This window comes from Cucumis sativus, chromosome 6 (genome assembly GCF_000004075.3).
Source record: "Cucumis sativus cultivar 9930 chromosome 6, Cucumber_9930_V3, whole genome shotgun sequence".
NCBI classification, from domain to species: Eukaryota; Viridiplantae; Streptophyta; class Magnoliopsida; order Cucurbitales; family Cucurbitaceae; genus Cucumis; species Cucumis sativus.
Window position 1 is genome coordinate 1,511,060 of NC_026660.2, and position 17,165 is coordinate 1,528,224.

General features: G+C 29.3%; 2 protein-coding genes across 2 annotated transcripts; one reads left to right on the plus strand and one right to left on the minus strand.

Moving 5' to 3' along the window:
- Positions 1 to 699, minus strand: LOC105435743 (putative protein TPRXL). Its single transcript, XM_011658130.2, has one exon. It carries the CDS (start codon positions 697 to 699, stop codon positions 1 to 3), a length of 699 nt encoding a protein of 232 aa, XP_011656432.1.
- An 8,874-nt stretch (positions 700 to 9,573) lies between these two features.
- On the plus strand, positions 9,574 to 12,225 carry LOC101214229 (WEB family protein At2g40480). The gene is made up of 2 exons (XM_011658132.2): positions 9,574 to 10,059; positions 10,453 to 12,225. The coding sequence occupies exons 1-2, from the start codon at positions 9,808 to 9,810 to the stop codon at positions 11,917 to 11,919; spliced, it is 1,719 nt and encodes a 572-aa protein (XP_011656434.1). The 5' UTR covers positions 9,574 to 9,807; the 3' UTR covers positions 11,920 to 12,225.
- Positions 12,226 to 17,165: the final 4,940 nt, after the last annotated feature.

A 17,165-nucleotide genomic window follows, 5' to 3' on the forward strand; every position in this document is an offset into this window, starting at 1 on the left:
CTAATCATTAAGAGTACCTCTACTTGCAGATCCATGGCCAACAATGGACAACAAAGCATTCTTCACACTCACTAACTGGTAACAACCTCCAAACAATGAAGCTCTACTTGAAGAACCACCACCAAAGCACAAAATTGAAGTAGGAGAATTCGGAGCACTCCCGGCCACCACCTCGTCTCCGTCTTTATCGTCAAAGCTATACTCAAATGGTAAGCTAGGAATATCCGAGAATCGACGACGACGTTTGAAGAATTTAGGTCTAACGAAAGGCGAGGGAGATGAGGAGGAGGATGAGAAAGAGGATGACCACGAAGCTAATGAGGAGGAGGAGGAGGAGGAGCCAGAAGAGGAGGAGAAAGACGGGGAAGTTCGAGATTTCCTGGGTGTAAGCCGAGGAAAAATCGAGCTCAAAAGGGTTGGTTTGGAAGAAGCTTTGGAAGTAGAATGTGAAGAGGAAAAGTAAGAAGGAGGAGGAGTAAGAGGAGGGATTGAAGTGTCTGAAAAAGTATGCTTTGGAGTTCCCGGTCGGGACTCCCATCGGAACGGAATTGCACCGGTGGCACCGCCGTAATAGACTCGAAAAGAGGAGTTGGTGGTGGAATTGAGCTCTTTGGATAGAGCTCTAGTGAAGAATTTATCTTCATGTTTGGTAATTGGGAAAGATTTTTGAGAGATTTGGTCGTAGCTTTGAGTTTTCATCTTGAAGCCAAAAATTGATATATGAAAATGAGACCTTCTCTTTCTTTGTTTCCACAGATCTAAGAATCGGATTTCAAGATCCAAAGCAGCTGAATTTGATTGATATATAATAATGACAATTGGAGGGAAAAGGAATTGGATGGTATATGAAGTAGCTAGGAGAAGCTATTTGGGTTTCTAAATGCTTAGTCTTTGTAGTTGTTGAACAGTGTACAATAAATTAAAAGGGTGGTAACATTGAAGTTGACAGATATAAATATTGATATCAAGAATTTGTCTTTAGAGAGGAATCAATTGAGTGGATTAATTAATTTGGTAATCATTAAAATATTAGACTTAATCAGGTTGTTTTTATTGGAAAATTAATTAAAGGGGTAAAAATTAGTTAGAGTTTCTAGGTTGAATATGTGGGTAGGAATTTAATAAGGGAAGAGAAGATGGACCCATTAACAAATGCAGAAAGTAAAGAAGGCCATGATGGGAAAGACAGTTGAGACGAAGTGCTTCTTTTCCTTTTTTTTTTTTTTTTTTTTTAGATTATAAATATTTTAAAGTTCATGAAGTTATTACAGTCTTCACAAATCCAAACTCGGTTGTTTTGATAATCTCGTGCGATTGAACATCCTTTTCATTTATCTTGTCAATACCTTCAAGATTGAAAGTTGTATCGAGTTGTTAACCAACAATGAATGTCGTCTTCTTAAGATGTTAACTTTAAAGTTCCTATTATTGAATCACTTAAAAGAAATGTAACTTCGTTGGCATAAACTACTAATATAACTTTCAATTCTTTTAAGCATTTATTAACTCTCTCTCCTATGTATGTACTTTCATATCTTTAGAGTTTTTCATTCAGATGTAATTTTGATTTATTTATATCGTCCTCTAAAAATTAGAGTGTTACATTTTAAACATTGGGTTTGAAGTTCTCGTTGAGTTTTTCTTTTCTTTCTTTTATTTTTTTATTGGGAACACTATTAATATTATTCATTTTCTCACATCTATTGAGAACAGTAAACAAATATGTTCACAGCTTTACACCTTTTGATTCCTTTTAAATTTGTTCTTTGATCTATAAAATATAGTTTTTTTTGACAGTTTTCTTCAAAAGGTGTCTAGTGTATTTGGTTGTGTTGATTCTAGACTTTTTTTTCTTATCTAAACAAAAATTGTACGGAGAACACAAAAATTACAATTCAATTAAACTCTTGGATATTTTTTAAAGTGAAAGAGATCAAACAAACACAAATTTAAATGGATAATTATAATGAATATCAAATCTAAGAATAACAATTAAATATACTATAACATTTTAAAGAAATTACAAGTATAGCAAAGTTTATTAATAATATATTTTTATCGTTGATAAACTCTTATAGCCTATAAGTGACAAACTCTTATAGTTTATCAATGATAGAGTTATAGATAGAGTTTGATAAATTTTGTAATTTTTAATTGATGCTAGATATGGTAATATTTTAAATTTAATTATTATATCTTCCACTATAAAAAAAATTCGAAGATGGAAAATATATAAATGCTATTAGTGTTATATTATTATTACTACTACTATTATTATTAGTTGTGGGTTTAGGAGTGTGAAGATGGTGTAATAAATGAGAGATAGCCGTGGTCCATATGATTTCTTCCTGAAAGCTTTGCTACTTTAATGTGATTTTTCTTTTTTATAAAGAGAAGGATGGTTGGAGAGAGATATTGAGAGAGATGATCATTAAAGCCCTTATAATAATATCATATGCCTACGTGTCCATTCCCAGTTTATTACATTTATTTATTAATTTCAGTTTTATATTTTTCTTCCATACTAATAATCACTTGTCAATTCTCTTTAATATTTTGATGTGCATAAAAGCTTTAATTATTATCAATGATTTCGGATTAAAAAGATAAATCTATCCAATGATCATTCATGTCCAAGGAAAGGTAAGAGAGTTCAACCTTTGAGCCCAATAACTCCTTGTCTGCCTCCGGCCTTGAGGCCTAGGAGCCTATAAGTTGCTCCAATCAGACCTTTCAAGCTCAAGCCTAACCCCCTCCTCCATTGTGCTCAAATCCAATAATTTTTATATGAGGTAAAATTTTGTTTTCTTTTACTTTCTAATTTAGGTATTATTAGAGTTTGGACCCCAAGAATCACAGTCTTGTGTAACGCTATCTTTTGTAACCCACATATTCTTCTACTGGCTTTAAACAAATTTATTATTGTTGTGTGAAAGTTGAATGACATTAACAATTTTTATACTATGTTAAATCGGTGAAGAGATTATTCAACAGTGCTATCGTATGCTATCTTTCAATAATATTTTTATTTTCTCTTAAAAAGAGATTGTTAAACACATATCTAATTTTAAAAATATCTTATGAGGAAAGGAAGATAAAAAATGATAATGGAGCATGAGACATGTGTCCTTCCATGTCACTTTAGGTAGTTTTTATGCTGAATATGACAAGGAAACAAATATTGTTTACATATATATCAAATAATTTCAGTTCATATGTATCTTACTAAAAATCTTTTATAATTTGTTGTATTTCTTTTTCATTCATTAAATTTAACTTGATGTTTAGCTACCTATCATTTTAAATAATTTAAAATGATTAAACATTTCATTTAAGTGGTTGACAATACATGTTATAAATAGATTTGGACTAAAAAAAAAAGTTGAGCTCAAATGAGACGAAAGGAAAATTTGGAGTACTTGACCAAAGTTCAAATAGACTTTGAGCCGTGCAAACTACAAGACAATGCCCATTAACAGTTACCCTTGCCCTCGATAAAAGATGAGGTTAGGGGTGTGACTAACCCTTTCAAAGTTTTAACTTCTAAAGTTGAGTTTAGTCGCTAAGTTTAGAGGTGAAATATAACAAAAGTATATATCTTTTTTTATCTATGATTGAATCAATCAAATGTTAATTCGAATACATTATGAGAAAATGAATGTGAAATCCAATTTGTTTCAAAACGTAGTTTTAACTTTTTCATTTCGTAATATAGATGAATAAAGCTTGCAAAAAAAAAAAAAAAAAAAGTTATGAAAATGATATACATGGCTTATTGGTTGGGGCATTGATAGCAAACCATGTAAAATGAAATGGTAAAGAATGGTGAACATTAATGGGTGGTCCACATATAGGTAGATAGGAACATTAATGTGTAACAATTATTATATCCAAAGCATAAGGGAATGCTCCCATTAAAACTTATTCTGTACACACCATTAATTTTTTCGACTTTTACGAAAAATTGAAAAACATCATATAAGGTTGGTGAATGAATGTTTAAAATTATTTAGCCTCAAATGCTTTTGGAACGGCAAAAATGATTTTGTTCTATTAAAAATATTTTAAAACAACACTAATGTTCTATTTAACAACAGTAAAGATGTAAAGATGAGAGGTGTTGAATCATTAATTTGATTGTTTCATATAACGTTAAACTTGGTAAAAGAATTTTAGTTTTAACTATTAAAAGTAATCCCAAACACTCTCTTTCTTAAGTTAACTCCCAATTATTTTTGGAGATGATAGATGGTCTATTTTGTGATTAGGAAGCAATGTGAGGGTATTGAATTTGGGCATCATGATGTGGATGTTGTGGAGGAATTGGGGTTTATATAAATGTGAGCCCAAAGGGTTTGTTTTAATTTATGATTCAAAAGTAGCTAAGAAAAGGTTTTTGTTAATGAAAATCCAAAAAAAATAGGTTACAAATAATAAAAGAAATAAAATACAATAGAGTTGTGATGTTGAAATGAGAAATGTATACTTAATTCAAAGAGCAGTGGGACAAATCAACATTTGACTTAAAAGATTAGTGATAAAAACAGTATGCTAATGGGTAATTGTTTTAGTAATGTTCTGACATTTGCATGTTATTAGAAGAAAAAAAGGAGGGTGACTTTGACGTTTACAATAATTAATTAAGTTTTATTCACTAACGATTTTTACATTAACAAAAAGTTTTATCTAAGAAAATAGTTTGAAATTAAATTTCATATTTCAACTATGTCAATTTGATATTTAAAAATTCTATTCATATATATTCTAACATCTGCTACTAAACATACGACATTTTAGTGTATTCGAAACTATGAGGTCTATAGTTTAAATTTTTTGTATTAAAAAATATTTTTAAATATATTTTTTTAAAACCAACTAATTTATTATAAATAAAATTGAAGACCTACGCTCTCCCTGTATAATTGTTTGGTTTTTTAAAATTTAAACTCATGGCTGTGTTATTCTCTTAATAATTAAAGTAAAAAATTAAGAATTAATAAAAGTATTTTTTAAAACAACCTATTTTCAAGAGGTGAAAACCATGGTTGAGATAAAACAAATATAAACTTTAAAAATGTAAAACAAAAACCAAAATCATTATTGAATAGAATTTTAAATCGTGTATGTTCGGGAGTGATTTTGAGATGGCTAAAATCACTTTCCTATTGTTGAAATCACTTTTATCTAAAATAATCACGTTTGAAAATAAAATAAATTGATTTTTGAAAAATAAAAAAATCACTTTAAACTGATTTTTAAAGTATCACCGACTAGGGGTGAGCATTGACACTCAAAAAATAGAACTGAACGACCAAAATCGAATGAACCGATATTCAGTGATCGATTTTTATAAAAAAATTGTCGGTGATTGGTTTAAGGAAGAGTTTTTCGAAAAACCAAACCAGACCGATCAAATTTATATCCCCACCGACCAAACCCAACCAAAATTTTAATATTTTAAAATATTATATATATATTATTATTATTATATCATTTGATCTCAGACATACATTGTCTCGAGATGTCCTAAAATGAAAAAATTCTTCCTTTAGTTATTGGATCTCGAGCCATAATTGCACCGAGATGGCCTAGGATGAAAGAATTTTGCCTTTAGTTATTGAATCTTGGGCCATAATTGCACCGAAATGGCCTAGCATAAAATAATTTTGCCTTTATTTCATTCAATCTCGAACATATATTGCTATCTCAAGATGATAGAATTTTATTCGATTATGTTTCTTTTTCTAGGTTTTGTTATTTTTGTATTGAAACATCGAAAGGTACAAGTTGAATATTTTTTGTTATTTTAAAGGTACATCTAAAAGATTCGATCATTTGAAGATATCAAAGTTTCATGGAAGAATTTTGTAATGTATTACATTAGTATTGTGTTCAAATATAAATATATACAATTGTTTTAAATTTCTATTTTTGTTGAAGATATTGTCTTCTCTAACATAAAACAAAATGACCCCTGCTAAACAAATAAATAAAGTTAAGAAACTTGAAACTCAAGTAAACAAAAACCAAATCCATGCAATTTCCAAAGAATGTAACTTCTCTATTTCCAATCTCGATCGAACTCGATCCCGAGATGCTTGAGTTCTAGGCTTCTTAACTTCTCTGTCTTCCATCTTGGTCGGACAAGCAATAGGATTAATCCGAGAACTCAATCTTTAAAGCTTTTTGTCCTTCATCTCAATTGAGAAACATCGAGATTAGCCTCGAGATTTCACTTCTTTCTTCATCTCGATTGGGAAAAATTGAATCAACCGAAATCGACCAACGATTTGACCAATCAGTTCAAACTGTTGGCTGTTGGTGGTCGATTTTTCCTCTTTTAAATCAATCGAGTCCATTTTTCAGTGGTAGTTTTTGTAAAAAAAAAATTGATCTAAACCAACCGATGATCATCCCTATCACTAATCAAGTTATTCTTCTTGGATGATTGGAAGGGAATTGTTACGCCCCAAAAATTAAGATTATTTTTGGAGTTAATTATCTTAGTTTTGTTTAATTATGTTTAAATTTATGGGGCGTTTATTTTGAGAATAATTTGATTTTGTGGATATTGGAATTAATTAGATATTTGTTGAGAATTTGATTTAAATGTATGTTAGGATGTTCATTTGTAAAGGTTTAAATAAATAAAAGTTAGATTTGGGAGTAACAAAGTAGAGAAATAGAAATGTCTTCATTGTTGTCAATGTGATTTGTGGGTTTTTACAAAGTAAGAGGTGAAAAATCAAAAGGTAAAAAAGTAAAATGAATTGTGCACTAACAAAAATGTGGTTGGTAAAGACGACGTCGTAACATAGGGATTGGAGAATTAAAAAAAGAAAAAAAGAAAAGAAAAAGGAAAAAAGAAAAAAGAAAAGAAAATGAATTGGTTGGTTGTGAAAAAGTTAAAGTGAAAAACACTCGCCGCAATCATGCTTTTATTCCCTTTCCCTTCATATCATCATTTTAAATCCATCAAAACTAAAATAATATACAATTTTCATTTTCTTCTTTTCTTCTTTTCTTCTTTTCTTCTTCCTCCCCCTCACCACATCTTTCTTTCTTTTCTTCCCTAAATTTCCTAATTCTCTAATCATTATCAACTTTTAATTCAATTAAATAACAATTCTCATTTTCAAATTATTTACCCTCTCCTCTCCTCTCTAATCATTTATTTCTCTACATCCTTTTAGAAACAAAATAGATGTTATCAACCCATCATCAACTAACCAAACTTATTACTAAACAATAAACTACCATTCTAAATTTATAATTTTTGTTTTCCCAATTCAATTCTATTTTATTTTAAGGTAATTTTGTAAATGATAAAATCCTGAAAGTCTATTATTTTATTGAGTAAGTACAAATTTTAATACACTTTCATACCAACTCCATCCAAGTTTGATGAAATCATAGTGATTCTAGTTTAATTTCTTCAAAGGTGTTTCACTTTGCCCATTTATTTTAAATTATTAAATTCACTTATGGAAGTTGAATAATCAATTCATTAATTAATGAATTTCAAAAAGCAAATTAATGTCAGATATCACTTTTCCCCTTTTTCTTCTTCTTCGTCTTTGCATTACAACTTTCAAATCAACCTCATAATTGTTTCCTTATAAAATAAGTAACCCAATGTTAACTATTGAAAACACATCCATTTACCCCTCTAAATTTCACAAATCCTATTCATTTAAATCATAAATAAATAATTGTATAAATTTAAATCTTCAATTTACATTCTTTTATTATGTTTTGTTTGAAAAAGAAATCCTAAAAAATAATCAATTTTAATTTTAATTAATTTCAATTTAAATACTTTCCTATCATACTAGGTCTACACAAGTTTGTGAGAATTATTTGAATAATATTTTTGTTAAGTAAGTATAAAATAAAAGATTTAAATTAATTAACTTATGAAAAATTAGGAACCTAATCCTCTATTTTGTGTTTTGAGTTTTTTTTTTTAAAAAAATAGATTTGATAGTTAATTCACTTTTTTGTTTTTCAAAACAAGATATTTGTTATGAAGAAAAAGTAAAGAGAGAGAGGTTTTGTTTCTAAGTTAGTTCATTTCATTTTATGTTTTTGTTAAATGAAAATTTGAAACAGAATTAAAAGAAATAGAAAAAAAAAACAAAAACAAAAAAGTCCAACAGATTAGGGTAGGAGACAAAGTTTATACTAATACAAATTCTACCATAATATTAGTGAAACAAGATGTAAAATTGAATGTAATTAAATTTTAGGATTAAATTGATATTGTCGTATATTATTTTTTTCTCATTAAAACAAATACACATTTGTTAAAATGAGTATAGTCTTGTCAGAAGTTCAATTTCTCTATCCACATATTTAGTTTTCGAATTCCGTGGAGAAAAAGCATTAAAAGTGTTATACAATTTCATTGTGCATAATTAAAATATACTAAAAGTTTTGATGTTCTAAGTAGATTTTCTTTGCTATGAAATTTTTAGGTTTCAATTTTAACATTCTCAAACACGTTTTTAGCATTCTCAAACTGAGTTAATGAAAGAAAATATTGGAAAAGAGGTTGGTGGAACAAAATTTAAATTTAAGAATGAAAATGAAAGGGTGTGAAAAGTAGAATTAATTTAGAAAATTTATTGTGGAAATAAAAAAAAGAAAGTAATTCTTATGAATAGTGATATAATGAAGGTATCCAAATATTGCCAAATGAAGTAATTATTGTGTGGGCTATAAAGTTTTGTACGTAGGAGAGGTTCTCACTCTCTTCGAAACTTCTTTTTTGGATTAAATCTTTTACTTTATGCTTTTCCAAATTTGAAAATTACAAAAGTATCATAAAGTAGAACCAAAACACAACACTACAAAAGAAAAACTAAAGCACTCATTCACAAAATAATACACATTACACACACACAATCATTTCTAAAGTTTAAAATAAATTCAAATCGTTAATATCCACCTTAAGCATTCATATTCTATTTAACACATATATTCAAATTAAGAAGTAAAACAAATCCCAAATATTGTTAGTGAGTTTTTTTCTTTTTTATTTTGGAAGAAGATGAATATTTTGTCAATTTTATGATTTATAGCTTTCTATATTTAAAATGATTTAAACTAAAATTGAATAAGTTGAAAATAGGTACGCACTATACTAGCTAGTAATATTAAGCTAGTTTTATTCTGGCAATGATAGTGAATTATTGAAGTTTTTTCTTTGTTATATAAAAAAAGTAATAAAATAGAAATGATAATTTAAAAAAGAAAGAACGACATGTCGGCAAGATTCAATATGAAGATGATGGGGCATTGTAACCGCCAAATACTAATTGGCGCTTTTAACCGCAATCCACGCTCAGAATCAAAGTTCCGGTCAACTCCAAGCCCACATCATAACTCCCTAAACCAACCAATCAGATTTCACTCAAGTCCAAATTTCAACTGTCAAAGTACCAAATACTTTGACTTTTTAGCTTCAACCAATCACCAACTTCCACGTTTCTTCCCATGCGTCGAATTAGAAGCAGAGGAACTTCCCCCTAAAGCTCGTATGCAAAAGAAGAATAATTGAGCTAACTCGAAATTACAACTCAGTGAAGCCTTTTCTTTTTCCTCTTTTTGCTCTGCGAGCGAGTTGCAGAATCGGTCCCCTCAAAACACCATCATCACTACCTCCATTAAAATCCTCCATGAAGCATTATAGTTTCGAGAATCGGTTTCACATCATGAACTCCTCCTCTAAAACTCCAACCCACATTCTCTTTAAATTCCCATAACCACAGTTTCAATCTGAACTGAACCCATTTCTCTTCTTCAATGGCGGAGGCACCGGACCCAGCTTCTGAGGCAGTTCCACGAACCCCATGTATAGCTGAAACCAGACCCCAAATGGTTTCACACTCTGACCCATTTGGCCTCGGACCCACCGGAAGTGGCTCTTCCACTCCCCCACCTGGGATTCGACGGGTCAATTTCAGGGCTGTGATCGACACCAACCCCCCTTTTGGGTCCGTCAAAGAGGCCGTCACCCGGTTCGGCGGCAGCGGCCCATGGATACCCTTTTCCAAGGTAAACCACACAATGCCTTCTCTTTCTCCGTTTTTTTCTGTCTTGGAGCTTCAGAACTGACAATTTTGTAGTTTTTAATTTCTTGTTGAAATTGAATAGTAGTGGAAACAGGGGTCTCCCGATTAAGATGGATGAGGTTCATTATAATATTATTGTTTATTTTTTTGACCATGTGAGTTTGATGTCACTGTCAATTCACGGATACATTTGATGCTTGTAATGGTTGAAGAATTCAAAATATGTTTCTAGAAGAAGAAACCATTGTTTAAATAATGATCTCAACAAAGTTCTACTTCCTGTGTTTGTTTCAGTTTTTCATTTTCTATTTGTGTTATGCATTGTTTTTGTTTATTTCTAAGGTGATTTCTGATTCATCATCATGATGAAACTCAGGGGATTGAGGAGTTTGATATTAAGAGAATGGAGGAGCAAACAGCTGAGTTGGAGAAAGATTTGATCGTTAAAGAATTAGAAACACTTGATGTATTGGAAGAATTAGGTGCAACAAAAAGAATGGTGGAAGAGTTAAAAAGGCAGCTGAGGACAGAAGCATTGAAATGCTTTCCACCGCCAAATTTTCATTCAGGGGAACAGACTCCAACTCCTACTACTGTTAAAGAAATTGAGGAAAGTTTTGGTGATTTCACTAACAATCATGAGCAGCATGTGTTAGGAGATTCATGTCCATCACCTGACATGATCTTAATGGAGTTGAAGCAAGCAAAAATGAACCTTGGAAAGACTATAAATGATCTGGGTGTCATTCAAACTTCTGTGGAATCGCTCAATAGGAAAATGAAGAGAGAAAAGAGTTTGCTGGCCAAGAGACGAGATGGGGTTGTGCCAAAGCCGAAGCTTTCTTGTCCATTGACATTGGATGAGGAGCTCAAACCAATTCAGATAAAGTCCCAAGTGACTGATGATATTGAATTTAAAGATGTATCTGAGAATTCATTCCATACGTTGAGGGAGCCTCCTCAGCTGAACCCAATGGGTGGACAAACAAATGGAGTGAAATCTGATTATTTGGCAGCAAATGAGCAGAAGATGGCTAGTTTGAGAACTGCAGAGCTAAGGTTGGTAGCAGCGAGGAAAATGGAAGAGGCTGCAAGAGCAGCAGAGGCAGTGGCTTTAGCTGAAGTTGAAGCTTTAAGTTGCATTGATAATTCAGCTGGATTTTCTTTGCAAGAGCCTGAAACTGTGGCATTTAACTTCAAAGAGCAATCTCTCTTAAACCCCAACACTCAGAAACCTGAGGAATATCAGTTTGATGAGACAAATTCCTCCAAATTGTCCATAGCAAAGAAGTTGAAGGAAGCAAAAGAGGAGCTTAATCTTGGCAAGAAAGCTTTGGAGGAGGCTTTAAATAGAGTTGAACTTGCAAATAGAAAGCAACTAGTAGCTGAAGAAACTCTAAGAAAATGGGCACCAGAACACAAGGGACCTGCCATTTACTACCCAAGTAGCCTCAACAATTTCCACCATTCCGCTCTCGCGAACTTTCATCCATCCATTCATCAAGGCTCTCCGTTACACAACATGAGTAGGCCAGAACTTGTAATGAAAAAGGATTCAAAGCCTGTTCTAAGATCTACCATTTCGATGCGAGACGTGCTAAGCAGGAAGCAAGGTTTATCAGGAGACAGCATAGGAAGAAGGGAAAGCCAGTGTGAAAAACAGAAAGTTGCTTTGAGTCAAATGCTCCATCTCCATGCATTAAGAGAGGATCTAACATTTCCTTCAAAAATAGAGAATGACAGAAATGAACAAAAGAATCTTTCAACAGAAAGAAAGAGATTTGGCTTCATCCACATAGCTCTCCCCATGAAGAAGCAAAGTAAGAAAAAGCCACAATCATAAACAAAGTACAGTATCATCCAATTGTTGAAGGAAGGAAGTGTGAGGTTCTAACATATATTTTATTTATTCATTAGTTGCTATCTGTTTTGAGTGATGTGCTATAATACCACAGTTGTGATATTCAATAATTTTTCAGTTATCTTTTTCATTGGTTGTTAAATGTTTCGGTTTGAGATTTCTTAGGGGGATTTGTTGATGCTGAAATTTCATTGTTGATGAGTATAATGTGTGCTAGGCAATTAATGTTGGAAGTGTATTTTGCCCTTAAATTTAGCTTTTGATATGACATATCCTCTGTTAATGATCTGCCACCACTTGGTTTACAAAGGACAGGACTTTTTAAAAAAAAGGCATTTTTATGCAAAAATTGGTACAATTATGATTAGTTGATACTACTTTTGCAAAGCACAAAGAAAACTATGTAATAACATTGCCATTTTCAATACTATGCTCTCTTTTTTGTCCTACCTTTGCAAGGATGGGAAGAAGTATGAGTATTGGAAATGTAGACACCATTAGAGGAAGCATCAATGCCTCCCTCCCTCCTCTTTCCATAAATCTTTCCAGGAAAATTGAGATATGAAAAGCCCAATACTATTTTAGTTTTGAAACAGACAAAAATATGGACCTTAAGGCCCATACAGGAAGCCAACCAAACCAAGGGAAGTAGCCCAATTTCGACCAAATTTGGGAATGTGATTGGACAAACCCCTTTAATTACATCCTTAATAACTTTATAAAAATGTTTAATTTTTGGGGTTTTCTCAAAAGTAGAAAAAAAAGAAGAATATTTCGTTACAAAAATCATGAAAGTATTTGTGATAAACATCACAACCGTTCATTATTTTTTTCTTTCCAAAATAAAAATTTAAATGAAACATGGAGGTCACCTTTGGTTGGATTATGCCATCGACCATCTTTATATATTTATTTCTTCATTTGTGCTTATTAACCTCTCTTTCTCTACATATATATTTAATTTATTCTTTTTCATTATTTTCCTTCTCAAAGCAAATAAGTTTCAATAATAATAAGCAAAAGTAAGGTTTTATATAAATGAAAAAAAAAAAAAAAACTAACTAACTCCACATATTTCTATATAATTTAATTGCTTTCTTGGAATCTTGATGAGACTAGAGAATTAGATACTTTAAATAATTATTGTGAAAAAATTCTCTTTGTCATTATATAATATTTTCATTTATCTCACATAGCTAGTGAAAAGATATAATGTCTTAACCAATAATGTAAAAGAATCTTTTTATCTATTTTTTTAAGAATTTAAAAAGATAAATTAGAATTTTATGGCTTAATTAATTTCTTTTTTAAATTTGTATACGTCAACTCATTAAATACCAAGTTAGCTTCCTATTAAGTGTATTTACATATAGAACAAATATTAATTTATACCTATAAACTTTAGAAATTATATTTCCATATATCAATTTAAATTCTAAATTTTGGTAATTGTATCTAAACCAATAAAACATAAAAAAAAAAAATGTTTAAATAATTGATACAATTTTAAAGTTTTGAAAAATAAATTGATATTCTCTTAACATTCTATTTGGAAGAAAAAAAGAGAATATGAATTGTTAGCTAATCTCTTCTCATGATAGTTTGAAGAATCCAAGTAAGGTAAAGTTTAATCTCAAAACAAAATAAATGAGAAATAATTATGGGATATGATATATAAAAAAAAAAATGTCAAAAAATAGAAGAGATTAAACTGAAGTGTTGTTTAAATAAGGACTATATATAGTGTGTTTAGGGTAATGTAGTATTTATGGAAATTAGGGATTTTGAGTGTTGATTGAAGATTGAACCCACACATGTCAAAATTGTGTTTTAGAAATGCCCACGGAATATATCTCTCTTTTTTTTTTTCTTTTGCAAAGGAATAAATTAAAATTCTTAGCTTAATTAAAAGTTATAATATGCTCTCACATGTACACATCAATCAGCCCCTATATTTGAAGATAGATATCCATATGAAAAACTAAAAAAGAAAAGGAAAAGTTATTTTTATTATTATTGTAGAAAATAAAAAAGGAAAGAAAAAAAGAAGAAGATGATAATATTTATCCATAAAGTGTTTTTTTAATCTTAGAATGAAAAGGAATGGGGGCTTCCTAAGGTTGCCACTTGGCTTAAAGCATTTAATATTATTCTTCCTTAATTATCTTATAATTTTTGTGTTTATCACATGATTCATTATCATTTAACAAACCATAAAATTTATTCATGGATATATAATAAGCTTACTTTAACTTTGGTTTTCTGCAGCTTTTTAAAATATTGTTAACAATTGTATTTTTCATTTTTGTAAACTTAATTGTAATATGAAGTAGAGTAGTTGTTTTCCATCAATTTTAGCTTTATTCTTAAACAAGTTAAGTTGGATTTTGATGAACAATACTAAACTATCATTTTAGGGATATAATAACTAAAATAGACTCAATATATTTTTCATCATTAAATAATGGATATTAAATATTATTTAACTATACATATTTAAGAAGAATCAAAGAACTAATAAATAACTAGGAGTGATTGTAGAAAATAATCTTAATAATTTGTTTGATCGAGTACAATCTCAAAATCAATCACAAACACACAATCTTACTTTAATTGTCCTCTCTTATTGTATTAAAATGAAGTTTTAAAGTTATTTAACACTTAAAAAAAGTATTGTAGTTTTGTATATGTGATTATACATGGACAAATTAAATGTTCTGTAGAAACAGTAATAATAAGAAAAAGAACAATTCAATGATTTAACTTTTGTAAATATTCTATGATAAGAATTTTTTTGTAATAATGTAGTTTATATATCCAAACATTACTCAATGGTTATGAAAAAGTAATAATAATCAAATCATAAAGAATAACATAATTTGCCTATGGTGTGGTCCGGTCCTCAAGCTATAATATTGGATATTTGAATTGAAACTTTGTCATGAACGATAAACTTACACTGGTAGTTGATCAAAAGAAAATCATGAATAGAATCACCCTGATGGAGCTTACAAATTAAATGAAATCTAATCAATAAATACATAAACGACATTTATTTATCGAGCTTTCTAAATAGATTCCAATAAATAAAGATCCTAATTACTATCTTAAAATATTCCTATGACATTTTGTTAGAGATTAATAATTCAAATTATCACCTCTAACGTAAGTCATTAATCAACTCGAATCGATCTTTAAATTAACTCTTTTCATGTAATTCTCAAAAAAATAATAGAATATACTTGGATGGGTTGCCATCTCTGTATTCTTGATCTATCTATTTAGGTTATATATGTAAAATAAAATCCGTTTAATCTTTTTTTTTAAAGAAAACATGATGAATTTGGTAGAAAATAATTAAAATCAAATTATGGTTGTTACTCTATTTGAAATATGTTTGATTATAATTCGGAATTTGTATTTGATTGTATATTGGAAGATGGAGGAAAAGATTAATATTTTTGGTAAAATCTATTTCTCAAGACTATACTAATTTAAAATCGTTAATAATGAGGTATGACTTATTAAATGGAAATATCTCTAGTTTTTTTATTTTAGTTGTAATTAAATATTTTAAAATGATGGTAGAATTTTTAATTCAATTTTAATAGTGACAACAAAAATGATCCAAACACATTTTATATCATAATTAATTAATATACAAATTTTTAAAAGTAAACAAACAACTAAAAAGTTAGCATAACCAAATGGAAATTAATTAGATGAAAGTGTGTATTACTTAGATAACATCATGCATTTTCTTTTAATAAAACGGAGATATTTTTGTTACTTTTGTATTATTAATTAGGATATGTTTTTTTTTTTTTAATTATTTATCATTCTTGATACAAACATCTTTTAGAAGTATTAACTTGAAGCTTTATAAGTAGTGGAGAATTGTATATCAGTTAGAACCTTTTAATTGATTTTGATATTTAGGAAACTTTTTAATTAATTACCCCTTTTTTTTTCTTGTATATAATTATTAATTGTCTCATTTATATAGGTGTTACCATCTCTCACAAATGGATATTAGGTTTTGCTCTATATATATATATATAATATATAGTTATAAATTGATATTAGTTTAATTTATTAAAATAAAAATAGGCATTAGATTATGTGTCGATTAAACATTTTGCAGCTGTTGTTAGTGGGTAATAAAAAGATCCCAAAAAAAAGAAAAAGAAAAAAGAAAGTATATGAATCTATTTGGATGCTCCAATCCCAATTATCAACAATTAGAAGAATATCTTGGAACCCTAATTTTGTACTTTCATCTTTTTAATTAAATTATCTTTCACTGAATTAAACACAAAAAAACTCATTAGCTTTCATAAACAGATTGGGCAGTAGGGTTTCAAGTTGGGTCCCAAAAGCTAAATGGGATTAATTAGACTATCATTTCCCTATAATTTTTTGTTTAATAATTCTTTTTTTTTTTAACCTAACTTTTAATTTAATGCTTTTGCTTTTGGTTCAAAAGCATGCAAAGGGGGGATTCATAGAAAATAAAATATATGTGGTTTTTTCTTTGTATATAGGAAAAATGGAAGAGAAAAGGCTTTTTGAAAGAAACCTAATTATAATTAATTAGTATATATCCCAACCAAAAGAAATTTTCTAAGTTAAAGCGTGACAGTCCTCAAGGTAACATCAATCTAAAAGTTCAAAGAAAAAAAAAAGAACAGCTTTTCACAATTAAATTAATTAAATTATTGGTAGTTGGGTTTTTGTTGCTGTCAACTTTTTAACTATATCTATAATCCAATATACATGGGTGTGTGGTTATTATGATCAACAATGAGTTCAAGTAACACTTTTGATTCTAACACAGCAACTGCTTGTTTTTCTTTTTTCTTTTTTCAAATTATATTGAATTGAATCATTTTTAACCTACACTTCTAACCAAATATTTTATTGTTAATAGATTTTGATTAACGATATGATTCACACAAACTATAGTTTGAATCTAAGTTTCGTTATAATTACAATTTTTTTTTTTACTATATTTACTAAATTTTAGATTTATTGTTATATTTACTATTTGAAAATATATCAAAACATATACAACCTTAACCTTTGTTGATGAGTTTTATTTATTTATCTATTTTGGAATGGAGATCATTATTTTAACATTTTTCTATTTGTCCTCAAACTTATATAATTAAGTTGCTTACGATCTAATTTGTCATGCTCGAAAAACGGGTGTCTTTAACCTTTTGTTA